Source organism: Drosophila obscura, unplaced genomic scaffold (assembly GCF_018151105.1).
Source record: "Drosophila obscura isolate BZ-5 IFL unplaced genomic scaffold, ASM1815110v1 contig_1, whole genome shotgun sequence".
Taxonomy (NCBI): Eukaryota; Metazoa; Arthropoda; class Insecta; order Diptera; family Drosophilidae; genus Drosophila; species Drosophila obscura.
In genome coordinates this window covers 2,009,522-2,026,684 of record NW_024542679.1, presented here as the reverse complement: position 1 = coordinate 2,026,684, position 17,163 = coordinate 2,009,522, and the positions used below count along the sequence as shown (strand labels likewise).

Here is a 17,163-nt window from a genome sequence, read left to right as displayed (position 1 = left end):
AGTTGGAATTAAGTGAGGATTTGGTGGAATTTTCCTATATTATTTTCTATTTTTTTTTTCTGACACTTCCCTCACAAAACATGGCTAATAAATATCGCATTTGCGCCTCATTTATTCCGCAGACCAAGCAAATAATAAAATTAAAAACCCATCAAATAAACAGGCACATTTAGTTTTGGTTGAATTTAAATAAATTTCCACATGAAATATGCGGGCAGACGGCTGACAAGTTTTATTACCATATAGAACTATATTTTTTTATTGCTAAAAACATGAACCAAATCTCATCAAATTAAGGGGAACGAAGGGCTGTCAGAACTCCGCCCAATAGATGTGTGGCTAGGGGATAAGAGAAGTGGCCAAGAAAATGAGTCAACCAGTTGCATGTTTTTGGTAATGAAGTTGGCATCCAATATACATATATGTATATAGCGAGAGGTATGACAGTGGAGCGGAGAGGCGAGTGGTGTATGAAGGGGGGGCCACCTGTTTTAATGGTTTTTGCACACGACACAGCGGGGCACAACTTTTTGACACTGGAGTTTTGGCTTTGCGTGTTGTTTCGCCATTGTTCATCAGAGCCAAAGACTGAAGAAAATGTGGGGCTTGATAAACCCCAAACTTAATTAAAATTAAAGCTCGTTTTCGATCAAAATTTACAAGCAAAACACATGGAAAGCATATTAAAAAACAGCTGCGAAAAAGCTGTATTACATATTTCGTTCTCATTTTTTATACAAATCGTTGTGAAATTTGGTTTTTGTGGCTGATACAAGATGGGAATGCAACGGAAAACTATCAACAAATGTTGTAGAAATTTCACAAAAAAGAAAAACCTTCTATACAGTTGGGTGTAATGTTCGTGGTCCAAGACCTAGTCGATATTTACCGCTAGCTTGAAGGCTTAATGCATCATAAAATCTCAATAAATGGATTAATGTTTCTTTTTTTTCCTGTGCTGCCTAAACTGTTTTCAATTATGTTTGCCAATTTCCATATCCTCTAACAATTTCCCATACGATTTGCTATTTTTGTTTTGATATTTCATTTTTAATAAATATATGAGTTTTTCTCTGCACTTGATTTAATATTTACTCTAATACCATATATTATTTTTCATTTATTTTCTGCTTTTGCTGTGTTGTTTTTTTTTCTGTAAGTTATTCCATTTGTTTGAAGCTTTTTCTGCTTTTCCGAGTGCCTTTTTGTTTGTTTTTTTGTTGTTGTCGGATTCAATTAGTTACAAATGCATTTTAATTAAATGAAAACTTTTAGTCAATACTGCTACACCCGGACATAGCATAGCCCTGCTGTTAGCAGGCCCTCCCCTCACCTTTTTGGATACCTATAAAATTCGATCAGGCAGAAAAACTAAATAAAATTTGTATATAAATTTAATATTGATTGAAATGTTTGGAATTTCATTTAAAAGCGAAATAGAAAGAGTTCATTCACCATCAATGCACCTCCAAACTGCCACGTGCCCCGCCCCACCCCTGCTATCACGTGCTTGGTGGGGGTAACTTTTTTTTTTGGCCAGCATTCCCTCTATTTTTGGTCCAAAGAATTCCATTCGTTGTGGCGTCATTTGTTAGCCATTTAATCATGCAACATACGCGGACACCCTCAGTCTCTTCCGTCAGCTGTCGCGAATATGCACTTTACACTATCCTTTCACCCGCTTCTGCTCCCCCTTTCACCCCCTCTCTCAATCCCTCTCTCTTTTGTTGCACTTTCATTCTATTTTTAGGCATTCTCCAAAGAGAGGGAGCGAGAGAGCGACATGGCTTTTCCCACTCTCTCTCAATTAGTCAGCTGCTTGTCGCCCCGAAAAGTGTCAAAATATTTTGGTTTTACTCACCTACTGCATTTCCCCCCCACTGCGCTTCCCACTGCCTGCTGCTGCTGCGTTTGCTCAGCATTCTATTTTCCTTTGCGATTGAATCAGAGAATCAGTTTTCAACATTTGGCCAAGAGCCATGGCTAAGAGTAGCGAGAGAGAGTGAGAGAAGGGGTGAGGGGGGTGGCGTGTGGAGGTGCTGCCTGCCTGCCGTGTGGCTGTGGCATGGCATGGCCAAAATGTCACGTAGACGTCGTGTGGCCTGTGTCGCCTCTTGCCTTCTACTCCGCTCCTCCGCTTCTCTTCTGCGGTTCTGCGTCTGCCTCTGCCTCTTGTTTCTGCCACTTCTTGTGCCTCGTGTCACTCGCTTCTTAGTTCCTCGTTTGTGCTGCTCCTTTTGTTTGGCTTTTCTTTGAGGTAATTACGTCATTAACAAGAAATTTGGAAAGTGCCTCTCATCGGAGGATTTGGTTGGGGAAGATTCGGGGGGGAATGGTTTGAGCAGCATTGAAGGAATGGTTTGAGTAGAAAGGCGGTGCGCTTAATGTGACGCATTGTTTTGGGAGTTTTGCCATGAAAAACGATTACGTTTTGGATGGTGGAAAATATGTTGTCTTTTTGGGAATGAGAAGGATTCTTGGCGCTGATTAATGGATAGCATGGATGGATTATAAATGCTTGGCCTTTCCATGGGTAGATTCATTCGTAATAGAAGTCCCTTTCCCTTTGGAAGCCTTTAGCTCCCAAAACATGTCCCATAAATGTAGCTTTAATTTTCAATTCTAATCCATCTTTAATCATTTTCCCATTTCCCCAGCGATTCCAACGGAGATATACTTAAATTGTATTATAATTTCTCGTGCATTTTTGCTGCTGCTTATTTTGTTCTCTAGTTAGCTGTTGACGAATATTTCTAGCAGTCATTGTACTCTGCCTCTTCTGCCTTTCTTTGTCGCCCTCTGTTACTCACTGTTGCGTGTTTTGCTTTGCTATTTTTGCTTGTTGCATGCCTCACTGGACGCCCACACAAAATCACATTTCAGGGGCTATTGAACCCTCCACTCGAATGCCAATCAACTTTTTAGCTTTGTGGCTGCCTCTGCCTCCGATATGCGTGTACCTTCCTACCTATAGATGCACCTGTATCTGCGCTAACTCCTACTTGTATCTGCATCAACCCACCCTCCCACCTTTCGCTGCTCTGAAAGATGGCTTTGGGTGTCGTCTGGCTGTGACATTGATTCCTCCTCTCATCCATTCCGATGATGCTGCTGCTGGAACTTTGATGTTTGCATCTCTCTATCTGCCACGCCACTCATTAATGCAGTGCCACAACCACCATGCTGCACTTGCAACTCGTGGCGAGGCGAACAAACTTTTACTACATTTAATTAAATAAGTTTTTACTTTTTTGGCGCTGCTTTCAAGCTGTCTTTTTGCAATTTTCTGTAGCTTATTTTTACTAGGGATTTTCCCACTTGTACTTGAGAGGAAAATGTTGGCTTCTATCTTCTGGCACTACCATCGAGCAATCCTCCAAAAGAAGGGTATCCAAAACTACTCCTAAAAGCCAGACTCAGACTCGTTTTCCTTCAGAAAAAGCCGTACTGTAGAGGGGCATGGTGGCATCCATCCATTGAAGGGGCATTGACAACAAATTTATCAAAAAACTATTAACGTTGGCGCCGTCATTCTATGCAAATCACATTGCTGTATACAGTGAGTGCAATTTGTATGCAGTCAGTCAGTCTGTGTGGGTCTGTCAAGGGGCATTAGCATACAGGGAGGCATCCAGGGAGGCAGGCAGGCAGCGACAGCAGGAACAGCAACAGCATCATAATCATATTTCCAGTTGAACACAGTGATTGGTTGTTGTTCTTTGTTGTTCAGTGTACAGTGTCTCACCCCCTTCCTATTGCTCCTCCCTTCTGCTATATTGCCCACCCCTTCTTCGATCGTTACAGCCTCGTTTTAGAAGTCAACAACAGCTTACGACGCATATATATGTAGTTAAGGCTCTCTCGAATGATGGCTCCCCTGTAATTGAGTTGCATTTATGGATAGAAGGGGCAGAGTGTGGAGGAATGTAGAGGAGTGTGTGGAGTGTGGCACAGCGAGACAGAGAACAGAATTTTGTATATATATTTCTATGCAAAGTATCCCATAAATTGCTCTTGGCTTCGAGACTTGACTTGGCTTTTATGCATTGTTTAAGCCAAATTGCTTTTGGAAAATAGCCCCCGCCCTATTGGGGTAACAAGAAGCCATCTCTTGACACTCCAGAGGGACACGACACACACTTTATCACTTGATTTCAGAGACAAAACTTAAAAAGAGATTTATTCATAGAGCAAAAGAGTGTTTTTGTTGTCTTCGTTTGCTTGAGCTATTTTCCATATTTAAAATCAAATGCATTCTGTGGCACAGACAAGTTTTAAGATAGAAGTTTTCATGGTTTTTTTATTTAGTTTTTATTTCTATCTTCATAGTTTTTTTTGCTGCTGATATTTGTTGTTGATTTGTTCAATGGATTATCTGCTCTGCTGGGGAGGTCGTTTCGTTGGCGGCATTCGAGTGGATCATCTCCATCAAAGTGTCTGAGGGATTTACTTTCAAGTGTTCTTGACTCATACGCGAACGAAGCGTACGAAGACAAATGATTGAATCAAGTGCCAATTGCCTTAAACGGAGAGGCAGGCGGCCAAGCAATGGATGACTGGAGGGGAATACGTGGGAGGGAATATGTGTCTCTGTGTTTCAGGAAGTGTGAATGGATAATGAGAAACAGAAGTCAGCGAGAAGCTCAGTGGAATGTCGTGGGTGGTCCACAAATGAAAGACTTGGAATAATAAAGAAGGAATTTAGATATTGAAGGGAAAGTAAAAGAATCAAAGTTTTTCCCAATGGAAAAGTCCAAAATCGGTTATCTCTAATTTATTTTCCTATAATCTTTAGAATCTTTTAAATCGCTTTTCCCAGCAGTTTGCATCAAAAACTTTTTTCCATGCCTTTGTTTTATAAAACTCCATAAATTACTCCTTTTTTTTTCAAACAAAAATGTAGAAAAAAACTTCAATCATTATGGACAATCAACAAAAGCAGGAAAAACATACACTCCACAAAACCCCCTCTAATGGCTGCCCTTACCCCCCTCAGTGGATAATGTAAAAACAGAAAATTATTTTCATGCCTCACTGAACCCTGCAAATAAAGCGGCATTTTCCCTGCTTTCAGCTAAATGGATATTATTATATGATCGAAAGAAAACTTAATTATAGAGGGAGTGGCGGACTCTCTGGAGAGTGGGAGGGGGAAGGGGAAGCGGATTCTCCCACCAAAAATAAACCTCAAAAATGCAGTGAATTCTATTTCAAGTGTGGAATATTTTTAGGTTTCTATTGTAAATATTCTGTTGGTTTATTATTCATTTCGTGGGGGGAAGTGCATTTAGGGTGCCCCTACCCTACCCTACCCTCTACTGTAGCCTCCTTGTGTCTCTAGGGGTCACGCCCCTGTTTATTATGGAAGACCGTGCTCCATGCTCCATGCTCCACGCTCCACTGATTTATGTTTCATTTACGAAAACATGGAAATTTCCTTGTGTGTGTGTGTGTGTGTGTGTATGTTTTCTTTTGTCTTTCGCTTTGTTTGTTTTTCAAAGTTTTAACCAACTTTTGATTTGGATTTAAAGTGTATATATTTTTGTGTGGCAAGAGAGGCAATAATTATGCAATCAACGAAGTGGCACTTGAGTGTGTCCCCTCCAACAAATTGAGTGATTTACTGACGTTTTCATTTATATCTTTCCACTTTGCAGGCGTCACAATGCGGGAGAAGAAAGGAGGAGCCCTGCAAAAGCTCAAGAAGAGGCTATCCCATAGCTTTGGCCGATTAAGTGAGTAGACAAAATATATAAATAGTATATTATATTAACATAGTATTTATCCCTAAGTACTTATTATAGTGGGTGCTCGTTTTCGCCAGGAAAAAATACTTTCAAAGGTTTGAGAGTCTCTCAATGGACAGATTTGCTTTATAGTTGCGATGTGGGTGCAGTTTTTTCTTTGGTTTATGGTTTATCCTATGGATATAATACATATGTAATGTATCTGATGGATATACATATATGTGTAATCGATGGATAGATTGTCCATACAAAGCTTCAGCAAAACTTGTTTGTGTCTTTGAAGGCAGGCGTTGCCCCTCGCATTAAATCGGAAAATGTCAAATGTTGAATGAATCATTCATTCTAATGTGAATGCTGAAGAAAAAGCAATAGAAATAGAAATAGAAAGAAACGTCAAAAGCCATAAAACCTCAACAAAAGCTAAACACTAAAGAAATGTATTTTAATTAAATAAATAATAATTAGACAAAAAAAAACGTAAATAATCAAAAGCTTTTAACTTTACTATTTAGCTTAACTTTAGCCAAATGCAAAACGAAATTTAAGCCACGCCCAAACGCCTCTTGCCACCAGCACATACAGATATCGCATGCCATTTAAGGCCCCAAAACTTTGGACTACCTTTAAAGACAATTCAGATATGAAAATAAAAATATATCAAATATGCAAACTGTCAACCAAATATGGTCGCACTTTTAGCTTTATTGAACCCCCTTCTATAGCAGCCCTGACGGGGTGGTGCGGGGGAGCACACCCCCGTCATATGGGAAAATGAAACAGCTGTTCGTTCAGGGAACTAGTTTCTGCAACCAAAAGAAAAGCGAAGAGAAACAAAAAAAAAAACAGACAATGACAGTAAACCGTTTGTGTATGTGTATGTGTGTGTGTGGGCGTTGAAAGACAATTAGGCGCATGCCGCAAAATCAAGCGTCCGAAACGGGTTTCGATCGAATGTGAGTCACAGAGACAACAGCAACAGAAACAACAGAAACATCAGACCACCAGACCATAACCATATCCATATCCATTGGTGTGCTGCAATGCGGGGGTTGCAGCAACAATAACACCAACGGCAACGGCAAATATCATAAATAAATTCCACACACATAAACTGCATGGAATATCTGTAATTAAGGAGCTTTACGATTGGATGCGATGCCACAACATTTCCAAATTTCAATTTACAATTTTCCCGAATTCTCTGGCACATTCTCTGGTCTGTCAATCGCATTCACATTCACATGCCATGCCATTCACATTTACCCACGAGAGCCACGAAAGCGGAGGAGTGCATTCAATTACCGCACGAACGACACAGCCATCAAAATGCTGGACTGGACCATTTTAGGCCATTAAAAGACTTTTGGCCAACATAAAAACACCACAACTGGGGGGAAAAAAATATCGAACTGTGAAATTTGTTTTGCATTGCAATTTTTGTATCTTTTGTGGTTGAACAGAGGGGGGCCAAAAAAAACTCTGCTGTTTTTTGGCATTGTGTTCTTGACGCCAGAAGAGCTCCCTCGCTCTCTCTCTCTCTCTGGAGAATTGAGGGATGATTGGATGCAGGAGGTGCTCTGCAAATTTCGAGCTGTCGGACAGCTGCATGGCAGCAGGGGGCAGTGCGGAATGAAGGGTCCCTCCCGTTCCCCTCTTGAAATTGTTTTCAATTCATAACTGCTGGCATTTGAAAGCTACACAAAAAAAAAAACAAAAAAAGAAGTGGAGTTTCGGACAACTACATGGAATATTTAATGGAGTTTTAAAGGGAGTTTAAGTTGCTTAATGAAACCTTTTTTAGGGGCGGGGGAAATTTACCTATAGCTGTAATATTTTATCATAGTTGGCTTCCGAATATTCCTTGAGTGGTCATCACTCTTTTAGGGAGAGACATGGGTTTCCTTTCCAGAACTACATTCCTTCAAAAAGAAAATACATTTTCCATACATTTCAGCTACAATTCCCCAGCAAAATCAATCCCTATTCCTATTCCCAGTTCCCCATCATTCATTCGGCGTTTCATCAACTGTTCATTGATCAATTTTCCATTGAAAAGAAACCAACAAAAAAGAAGAAGAATAAACAAAAAGTATAAGTTTTCTTCACAATTTTCCACCATTCCGGCAAACAGACAATTTGTCAGCATCTTGTACGCGAGCAGGAGTATTTATGTGTGTGTGTGTGTGTGTGTGTTTGTGCAGTGGTATTAGTATTTCCCTCATCTGACAATTGAGCAATCCTTCAAGTGGAAGAAACAATTTCAATTGCAACTTTGATGTTTCTTGCAGCCCAGCCCCCAACTCCCCTTAAGAAATATCTCACAATGCTGCAGCCATTTTGGGGCAGCAGCAGCAGCAGCTCTACAGTTGCACAGCTCATAAATGTTGCAGTTGCAGTTGCAGTTGGAGCAACGAAAACTCTTTTTGCTGGCTGCCTTTTATGCTGGCTGGCTGGCTGGCTGGCTGGCTGCAAGTTTAAATGTTTTCATTGCATTATTGAAGAGTTTTTCTGCAGGCAGCATCAACATCTGTCGTCGGAAAGAATGTCACTCAAGTGGCAGTGGCAGCAGCAGCAAGTGCTGGCCAAGTTTGCTGTCAAGGCTATTAACTATTTGCTTGTTGCTGCCACACCGGGAGTGGCATGGGAGGGAGATTGAGAGACTTGTTTGTCGTCGGGGGATTTGTAATCGGAGTCGCCTCACTGGGTGGATATTTTGCACTGCTTAAGCCATCGTTAATTGCAGACTTTGCTGTTTCTTTGCTTCTTTTCTCTTCTCTGTTTTTTTTTTGTTTTTTTTTAATATTTTAATTATGTTGCTCTGGGTATCTCCAGCTTTTGCTCTGCCTCTCCATCTATTGCTCTGTCGCTTCCAACTACTTCATTTGCTTGGCTTATGAAACGCTAAGTAGATATCACTTAGAGCTAGAGAATTTCCCCGCTTCCACTTTCCGCTGCATTGACTGCTGATGAGTGCAGCATTCCAAAGACCAGTAGTAAGAAACCAGAAATATATACAAATATTCATCCACAGATCGTGATTTCTTTGTTCTCGCTATCTCTCTCTCTCTCTGTTTGCTCTGCTCTGCTCTTCTTTTTGCCTTTCCCTTTATTCTTTCTTTCATTCTTTCATTCTTTTGTGACATTCAATTGTAGATAACTATTCGTATAAATTGCTCCATATGATTCATCTGGCTGTGCAACCCAGTCTGCAGTGCTTTTGAGTTCTTTCACTTGGATGATATTTATATGTTCTTGAGACAGGTTCTTACCCCTCTCTCCCTCTCACTGTTTCCGTCTCTCTTTTGTGACTATTATTGCTTCCGTTTTAATGCTGTTTGCTTTGCTTTATTTTGCTAAGGAAAAAGTGCCCAAGTAGATGATGTAGATCTTGGGTAGAAACTATAGCTACTTATTTGTATCCATCATCGTGGAGCAGTAATCAAATCTTGGAGGCAAATCCCAACTTTAAGCCCAATCTACTTTAGTTTCAGACCTTATTTTCCCTTTTTTCTTCTCTCAGTTGAAACTCGAATATGCATTCTTAACTTCTAGATAAACCTAATTTTAAGCTCAAATCCTTGGCTTGAGCCCACCACTTGGAACCTCTTGCATTACATTACGCTCTAATAAAAACTACAAAATCCTTTAGTTCAAGTGGCAAATCTTGTATTTATTTGCGAGTAGCCCAACAATTGTGACACTCCGAGTCCTGCTGGCTGCAGTTGAAGTGAGAGATTCCAGCGAGGAGATATCTTGAGATGTTTTCCTTGGTGGCTGCCTTGCTCCTTTCGTGTAAATATTTTATGGAGTCCAATGTCCGACTTTGACACTTGCACAGGCTACTCTTTATACTGCCACATCCTGTGTGCCATCCTGTCTGCATCCTGCTGCCGCCTTGTGGCCGCCTCATCATCATCATCTTGATGCTCTTTGTGCCACTGATACAGTTCTACTCTTGATTTTCTCTTGCCAGCTCTATCTCTAGTTCTTTCTTTCTCTCTCTCTTCTTTCTTTCTTTCTTTCTCCAGGGTTGTCATAATCCTTTCTGATAACATTTTATGTCGGGCAGAGCAGAGCCGCCATGGCCACAAACGACACTCGCCACAACACTCGACGTTGTCTATGGCTTTAACCCTAGACTGCCTGTTCCTGTTCCTGTCCCGTCCTGTCCGGCCTGTCTATCTCTCGGACTCTGTCTGCAGCGGCAGCAGCCACTTGATAACTTTACACTTGAGATACAGACTCCTCCTACTGCCCCTCTCTCCCTGCCCCACCTATGTACTTCTGCCAAGCAACAGCCTTTTCAATATGTCTCCGCCTCTCTTGCTATTTGCTATTTACGCTGTGCCCTGTTCTTTTTTTTCCCAGAGCTCCTCTACTCAATGGGAGAGTGATGGAGAGAGTGCTGAAGAGACTGAGTGCGGGGTGAGCGGGGAGCAGAGCTAAAGACGAGCGAAGCGCGCGATAAGCAGCTAATGGCCGGTCGACTGTTGACTGCCCTTCTCCTTCTTTGCTTTTATCTCTGCCCCCCTCTACTGCTATGATTCCTCTGCTTTGCCCTGCTCCACACACATCATTATTCTCACTACCACCCACCCCCCCCCCCCCTTGCTAGAAAGTCTTTTCAATGCCCATCTCCTATCTCTGGTCACACTGGACCCGCATATCGCATATCGCCCCCACCACAGTGATAACTGCCTGTGAGTGGACTTTGGAAGGAATCTTAGATCTTGAAGCGAATGATTCATGTGATGTGGGTCTTCAAAGTGGAGTGGGAGATAAGGTAGAAGTAGAGCTTTGAAGAGAGCTTTGATGTCAAATTTTAATTAATTAAAATGAATATGCAACCGAAATTCTAATTCATTTTAATATTTATGTACCTTTGTGAGAAAAGTTAGGGAATATTTTTACATATTTTGAGAACTATTTTCGAGCAAAAAACTATCATTGATTAAGTGTAAGTGTTGGGGGGAGAGGAGTCTTCACCGTAGTCCATTCAAGTGCCATTCGGGGCATCACATCCCGCTATCAAAACACGCATCGCTTCTCGCCTTCCCCTTCTCCCCCTCCCACACTCTTTCTATCATCCGCTTTCGTCTCGCTTTCGCATCGTCCATCCGCGTGGAGCGCCGCCTTTCAGCGACGTCGTTGACGTCGTCTTCATTGTATTTACGCTCTGATTTGTGAAAAAGATAAGAGTGAGGATGAGTGAGGAAGAGCGAAAAAATAGCACTAGCATGTGTTGGTCACCCCACCATCCCCCCCCTTAAGCTTTGCATTCCCGCTCTAGCTCTGGTCCCATCCCCACACTCTGCTCTAAAAGTATCTAAAGATTTGAAGTACTACAGAGATACATACATAGATACTCCTCGTATCATATCATATACTCGTATGTACAACTAAATACATACAGACAAATCCGCTTTGGTGGGCCAAGCGTTTAATATGTCAGGGATTCCCATGCCAGGCCATGCCATGCCATTGATATGAGAGGATGAGACCTTCTTTGGGGATACTTTGGGATGGATCATTATCTCCCCGAGTCGGCCACTGTGCGCACTGCTCTGCTCTGCTCTGCTGTGCTGTGTGGCGTTTGATGATGAATCACGCACATGACCTGACCTTTCGCTCGCTTAAGCAGATTTAATGGATTTCCATCGTTGGCCCCCCAACCTCAACTAAAAGTTGCACTATTAAATCTGCAAATCAGAACATAAATTCATAAACTGGAAGATTGTTTTGCGCCGTCGAACGCGTTGAAAGAAAATTTATGCCAGGATTTTTATTACGGAATTTGTGAGTAATTTGGGAAAATGTTTGGTTTACTTTCATTTAAGTGTTTATTCGTGAGAGCAGGGGAAAGCAGTGAACTGTTTATGGGGTTAATGGGAATGCAAATGGGTTAAGGGTATAAGAGAGCGAAATTTTGGGATAGAAATTGGGTAAAAATTGTGCGATAAACACACAGAGGGGGTACAAGAATATTAGATTCAAGAATTAAAAGTATTCTTAGGATTTCAAATTATTTTACTTGCCATGGGGAGGGAATCTACTATAAGAAATCTTCATATAAATAGAGTGAGAATAGAGTTCCAGCATCCGAATCTTTAAAAGGTAAATTTCCATATTATATCTCCTCCATTCAGCTCCCATTCGAGTCGAGTGTTCCCTTCAGATCTGTTTTCCACTTTGCATATCGTGTAAGCCTTATCCCCAAATGTCATTCCATTCTGTGTTCCATTTCTGTCAATTATTTACGTGTATTTATCGCATGCTGATCCCCATATACAGCATTTCCCCCCACATTTCTCGCAGATTTTCCCCTCAGTTTAACCCCTTTGGGGGCCCATGTGTGCGAGGCTTATTCCACATTTTTCCAGCGACTATCATTGACTGTCTGTATAAACATTTCTCTAGTGGCTGGTCGGCTGTTCCCTGGTTTATTTCTTTTTATTATTTTACTCTTCTGTCGGTGACAGGACAGGCGTCTCTCTTTCTCTCGTACATGTTCGATAATTTGTTTTTAAACGGCTCAGCCACATTGTTGTTGCTGCTTGTTGTCGAATGGATGGTCGTACAGGTACATGTGTTGCCTTTCAAGACAAAAAACCAAAGCCCCACCGCCAGTGGCAGTGTCAGGCGAAGCGTCAACGGTTGCCCCTGGAACGTGCCTTGAATGCGAGCAGCAGCGAGGCTCCATCCCATATGTACTACTCGTACTCAATGGGGGTTTTTATGGGTTATAGAGCATGGTATGGTATGGTATGGTGTGGCATGGTATCGGGGGGAGTGGCAGCTGCACACCGCCTCCCATAATAAAAGTATTTTAAGTGAAACCTTCACAACCTTCCCGACGTAAATCGTAAAAATTCTGTTTTCAATGTGGCTTTTGCCAGTGTTTACCTTCTTTCTGTTTGCTGTTTGTTGTTTGGTATCTTTGTGTGTTTCGCGGGAATACAATACACTTTAAGAATAGTAAAAGATTTAAAATAAAGATTATAGTTAGCTCCAAATTGTATTTCCATTTGTGTGTTTCTCCCTATAATTCATTGACATCCCATCCAAATCGGCAGACCATATCCCATACAAAAAAAGTATCTCCGAAAGAGTATCCATAGTTCCGTGCAACTGGAAAGCAATAAGGTAGTTTTTCCTCTAATGTTTTCCTTTCTTTAGTTTTGTTGCTATTTTTTTTGTGTCCGAGCAACGCGTCCGGAATTCACTTAGGCCACCGAAAACAGTTTGGGAGCGACTGGACATTGGCCCTGTTTCGGGTAGCAAAAAAAGATGCCGCCGCTCGTCGCCAGTTTGTCTCGCTTTTCTCGCTTTTCCGTATTTTTTTCTTTTCTATTTTTGGCATCGAATCGGCGGCTGTCGGCTGTCGGCGGCGGATCTGCCCGTCCGTTCAATGACTCGACATTCTTTTGCGCTGGCGAATGTCAGGGGAACCGCTTGCTGCGCTGCTACGGGGCCGCTGCCTCATCCCTTGGCCTTTTATTTAATGCAGTTTTCAATTTGCAATTTTCTGTTGATGCTGCAACCAAGCATTCACCCCCTCCCCACTTATTTTTGCTTCGTTTTGTCTCTATCCCTTTTTATTGTTTATCTATGTGTTTGTTGAATTTTCATCCTTGGCTTTTCCTTTCACGACATCTCTGATCGGAAGCGTTGCAACACGTTCGCTCCTCCTCCCACTCGCCTGCTGCTCCTGCTGCAAAATCTCTCACTGATTATTATGCTTTTTGCATGCAAAGTGCAATGCCAACAGCAGCAGCAGCAGCAGCAGGAAAAGCAGCAGCGATAAACACAAGCCAGACAGACGTAAAAACCGCATAAACAAGGCAAACACTGGCGGAGGAACGAGCAGGAGCAGGAGCAGGAGCTGAAGCAGAGGTGGGAGGCTCCACAAAAGGCTTTTCGCATTTTAATAGAAATGTTCTTCGTTCGCGACTCAAGCTGCTGTCGTGCCTGTCTGTCTGTCTGTCCTTCTTTTTGTGGCGCTGTATATGGAAGATATGCGAATGCAAGTACGGCTAGTATTCCCTATCCAAGTGGTGGGGATATATTGATTAGGAAACGGGCTTTTGAAGTATCTAAAATTTGTTTGCAGCACCCCAAATAATTAAGTTAACTTTCTGCCGAATACTGGAGCAGGGATTTCTTCTCTATGTGTTCCCACATTTATTACCAATATCCAAAGACTTTTCTCAACTTAAATAAGTCATTCTTGTATAGAAAACTTCAATTTTCATAGAGTATATCACAAATATTTGTTGAGCCTCCTTGCTCCTTGCACTGCCTCCTGTACCCATCATCGATTGTTGTCTGTTTTGTCTATTTTCAATTTGTGGCAGGCGTGGCACTCAACCAACAAAACCAAACCTCTTTTCCGCCCACTCCTGCTGCCTTGCTGCAACGTTTTGGTATCGTATCGCGCGTGACTTTGAAAATCTGTTTGCATTCGAGTGTATAGTATAGGATTTTCAATTCCGTGGCATATTTCATAGACTTATGCTTGTCAATGCAATGGCAGGCAGACAGACAGGAGAGGATTGGCGATGGGAGCGAAGGAATGAGCGGACAGGATAGACAGTCCGTGGAACAGTCCAAACGAATAACAAATAAATATTATGGTACGTGATTTGTTCAGCATTTGGCTTGTTGAATGAATACTGAATCGATGGAATCTGTGAATACTCGTGTAGTGAGTGGTTGAATGCCGAAAGAATTCAATTCAGCATACTGTGTTGCTGAATCCTGTTTCTCGATTCCTGATTCCTGATTGCATTTTCTGCTGCTTGCAGCAAATTGTGGAATATTTCTGCTGCCCGCATTGATTGCGTGGGCTGCACAGCACGAGGAGGAGGCGGCAGTTGTTCTCTCGCTCTAAATTGGTTGCCATTTGGTTGTTGTTGTTGCCCTGTGAAATTCCACTTGAGTTTTCCTTGTGCCGCCCCCCTGCTGAATGCTGCAGCACTCCAGCACTCGAGTTGCCCGGGACAGTCGCCCACTTGCTGCCACAAAAAGCGTAAACATTTAATTTCCATGTGCCACAGGGACACACAGAGCGTCGAAACAAATGCAAAGTAAACCAAGTGTTAAATATTTGACATGAGGCATGGCAATGCACATGGGGGCATGGGGGAGTGGCAAGGCACTCACGTCTAGAAATTCTTCTTTTGCCTGTAGGCTGGAGACGGTTCAGACTTTGCTGCTGCATTTCCTGACACGGCGACACGGCCAACAAATCTTTTAGCCAAAAAGAGGCCCACCCCAGAGCAGAGGCAGCAGCAGCAGCACAGTGGGACCATTAGATGGGAATTTAATGAAAAAGGAGTTCTCTATAAGTTCTCTCTGTTCTCTGAACAGAGAAAAAGAGGCAACACAAATCATTTCTTTTTTTAGTTCTTACAGAAGAGAGCTCTCATATCTGTATACACCCAAAAAAGTAGTTCCCAAGTTCTCTAATCTCTCATTTTAATCACTCCACCGAACCCACTGTGTGGCCCTTGTGGCTCTTGTGTCTCATGCTGCTTCGCTAATGACTTTTGCTTGCCTCGCCTCGTCACGGGGACACATCAACCCTCTCTTCTGCTTCCACTTGTACTCTCCCACCCTGTCCCTCACGTTGTCAGGCGTCATGTCAGTGTCGGCGCCCTCGCACTTCATTATTTTGAGATTTCTGGCTCTCTTCCTGCCTCTGCCTCTGCCGCCGTCCTCCGTCCTCCGTCCCTTGCTTGCGCTGTGAGACCCTGTCATAATTTCTGCTTTCTTTTTGCACCCAAACTGGTTCAAGGTGTTGACTTTGTTGCATGTACGAGGACGAGGAATGTAAAGAGCGCACAACCATATGTGGCACCTGGTAATGGCTTCCTTGTATGCTTCCTGACTCTGCCACAGGACACTACGCCCTTTCATGGTCTTCTACTTACCTCTCTCTCTCTCTCTCCCCTCCCCGTTTTATTGTCTGTCATGTGGCCATAAAATGATTTTCCTTCTGACATTCCTATGGAGGGAATCCTACTTGAAATTTCTGTTTTCCATGCCTCTTGCTGCTGCTGCTGCACTTGACACTCTTGAGGCAGACTCTGCTCTGATCCTTTAGGGGCCAGGGCTCTACAGTTGCAGAGTCACAGTTTTAATTACAGTTGGGCAGCCACTGTGCTGAAGACTCGGAGTAGACATTCCTCCAGACAGCCAGTTGTCGGGCCCATTGTTCCATTTGGTCTGCGTTTTGTCTACAGAAAAGAACAGAAGGGAACCCCCCACCCACCATTTTACAGGCTTTGGCCATTGTCTCGCTTGTTAGGGCTGCAATTTTTTTCCTCAGTTTTCCTCATTTTTCTCTCAGTTTTATTTAGTATATATCTTTTTTGGTTTTTTTCTGCTGTTGCTGTTGCTGCTGCTCATATATTATTGTGTGTTTCCTCTGTTGAAAATGTTTGCTTGGCTGCCTGCCTGCCCCAAGAAGAGCAATGCACACACACTTTTGTGGATTGCGGACTTGTGGCAAGGGGATTACAATGGAGTAGGGGTGCTGCGATGGGGTGGAGTGGAGTGGCGTTGGTAATAATAAACCACGAGCAATGCATACCAAGCGGCGTCTACAATTACCATCGCAGCCCGATGGTACCGAGTATCTTGTAACTTTGTGGAGGCGAAACCCAAACGAACCCTAGAAATAAGGGCGGAGAAAGGAGAACACACAACTAACAACAAACAGAGCAGAAGAGAAGAGCAGAGAAAAAACATATTCCAATAAATTGTACCGGAAAGAGTGGCACAGAGAGGGAGACACCCCCTGTGGAAATTGAAAATTATATTCCATTTATTCTCTTTTTTACGAGTTACGGGTTTCTGAACACAGAAATGGGTATAATATAATAAAAATAATGTCGTTAATATTTTGCAAGTATTATCCATTATTATATCTAGTATTATTTCTGGTATTTTCGGGTATAATTATCTGGTATTATTTCTATTGGATTTGGTCTACAATTTGTCTGGAATTTTCTCCCAGTATTTCTCTTGAATTCGTATAGAAAAAAACCTTGGAAAAACCTTACGAAAAGAAAGAACAGAAGGAATAAAAAACACACACGAGTATTCCCATAAATTCTGCCTCTTGTAGTAAGAAAAAGGAGGAGACTTAAATTGAAAATTATTTTCCATTTATTCCTCTTTTTTCCCATTTATTCCTTTTTTATGTTTGTTCTTGACCAGCGGTCAAGAGTTGTGTTGTGGTTGTTGTTTTTGTTTTTGGTGTTGGGGGTTTTGCTGCCACAGAAATTGGTTGAAAATAAACTAAGAAAATGTTTGAGAAGAGCAGAAATAAAGTTTGGGAAAATAATGTTGATTTATATTTAGTACACATTTTCCACCCTTCCACTCCTCTCTTGTAGGAGCTATTACACTT

The 17,163-nt window shown here is 42.2% G+C and overlaps 1 protein-coding gene across 6 annotated transcripts in view; it reads left to right on the top strand.

Annotated features, from left to right (window-relative positions):
* The window catches only part of LOC111076841 (cyclin-dependent kinase 14), a 118,121-nt gene that overhangs the window by 49,057 nt on the left and 51,901 nt on the right, over positions 1 to 17,163 (top strand). For all 6 annotated transcript variants that reach the window (XM_041594758.1, XM_041594755.1, XM_041594761.1 and 3 more), the window contains one exon: positions 5,658 to 5,735. In XM_041594758.1, the coding sequence (XP_041450692.1) occupies positions 5,658 to 5,735 (78 nt within the window). The remainder of the gene's footprint in view (positions 1 to 5,657; positions 5,736 to 17,163) is intronic.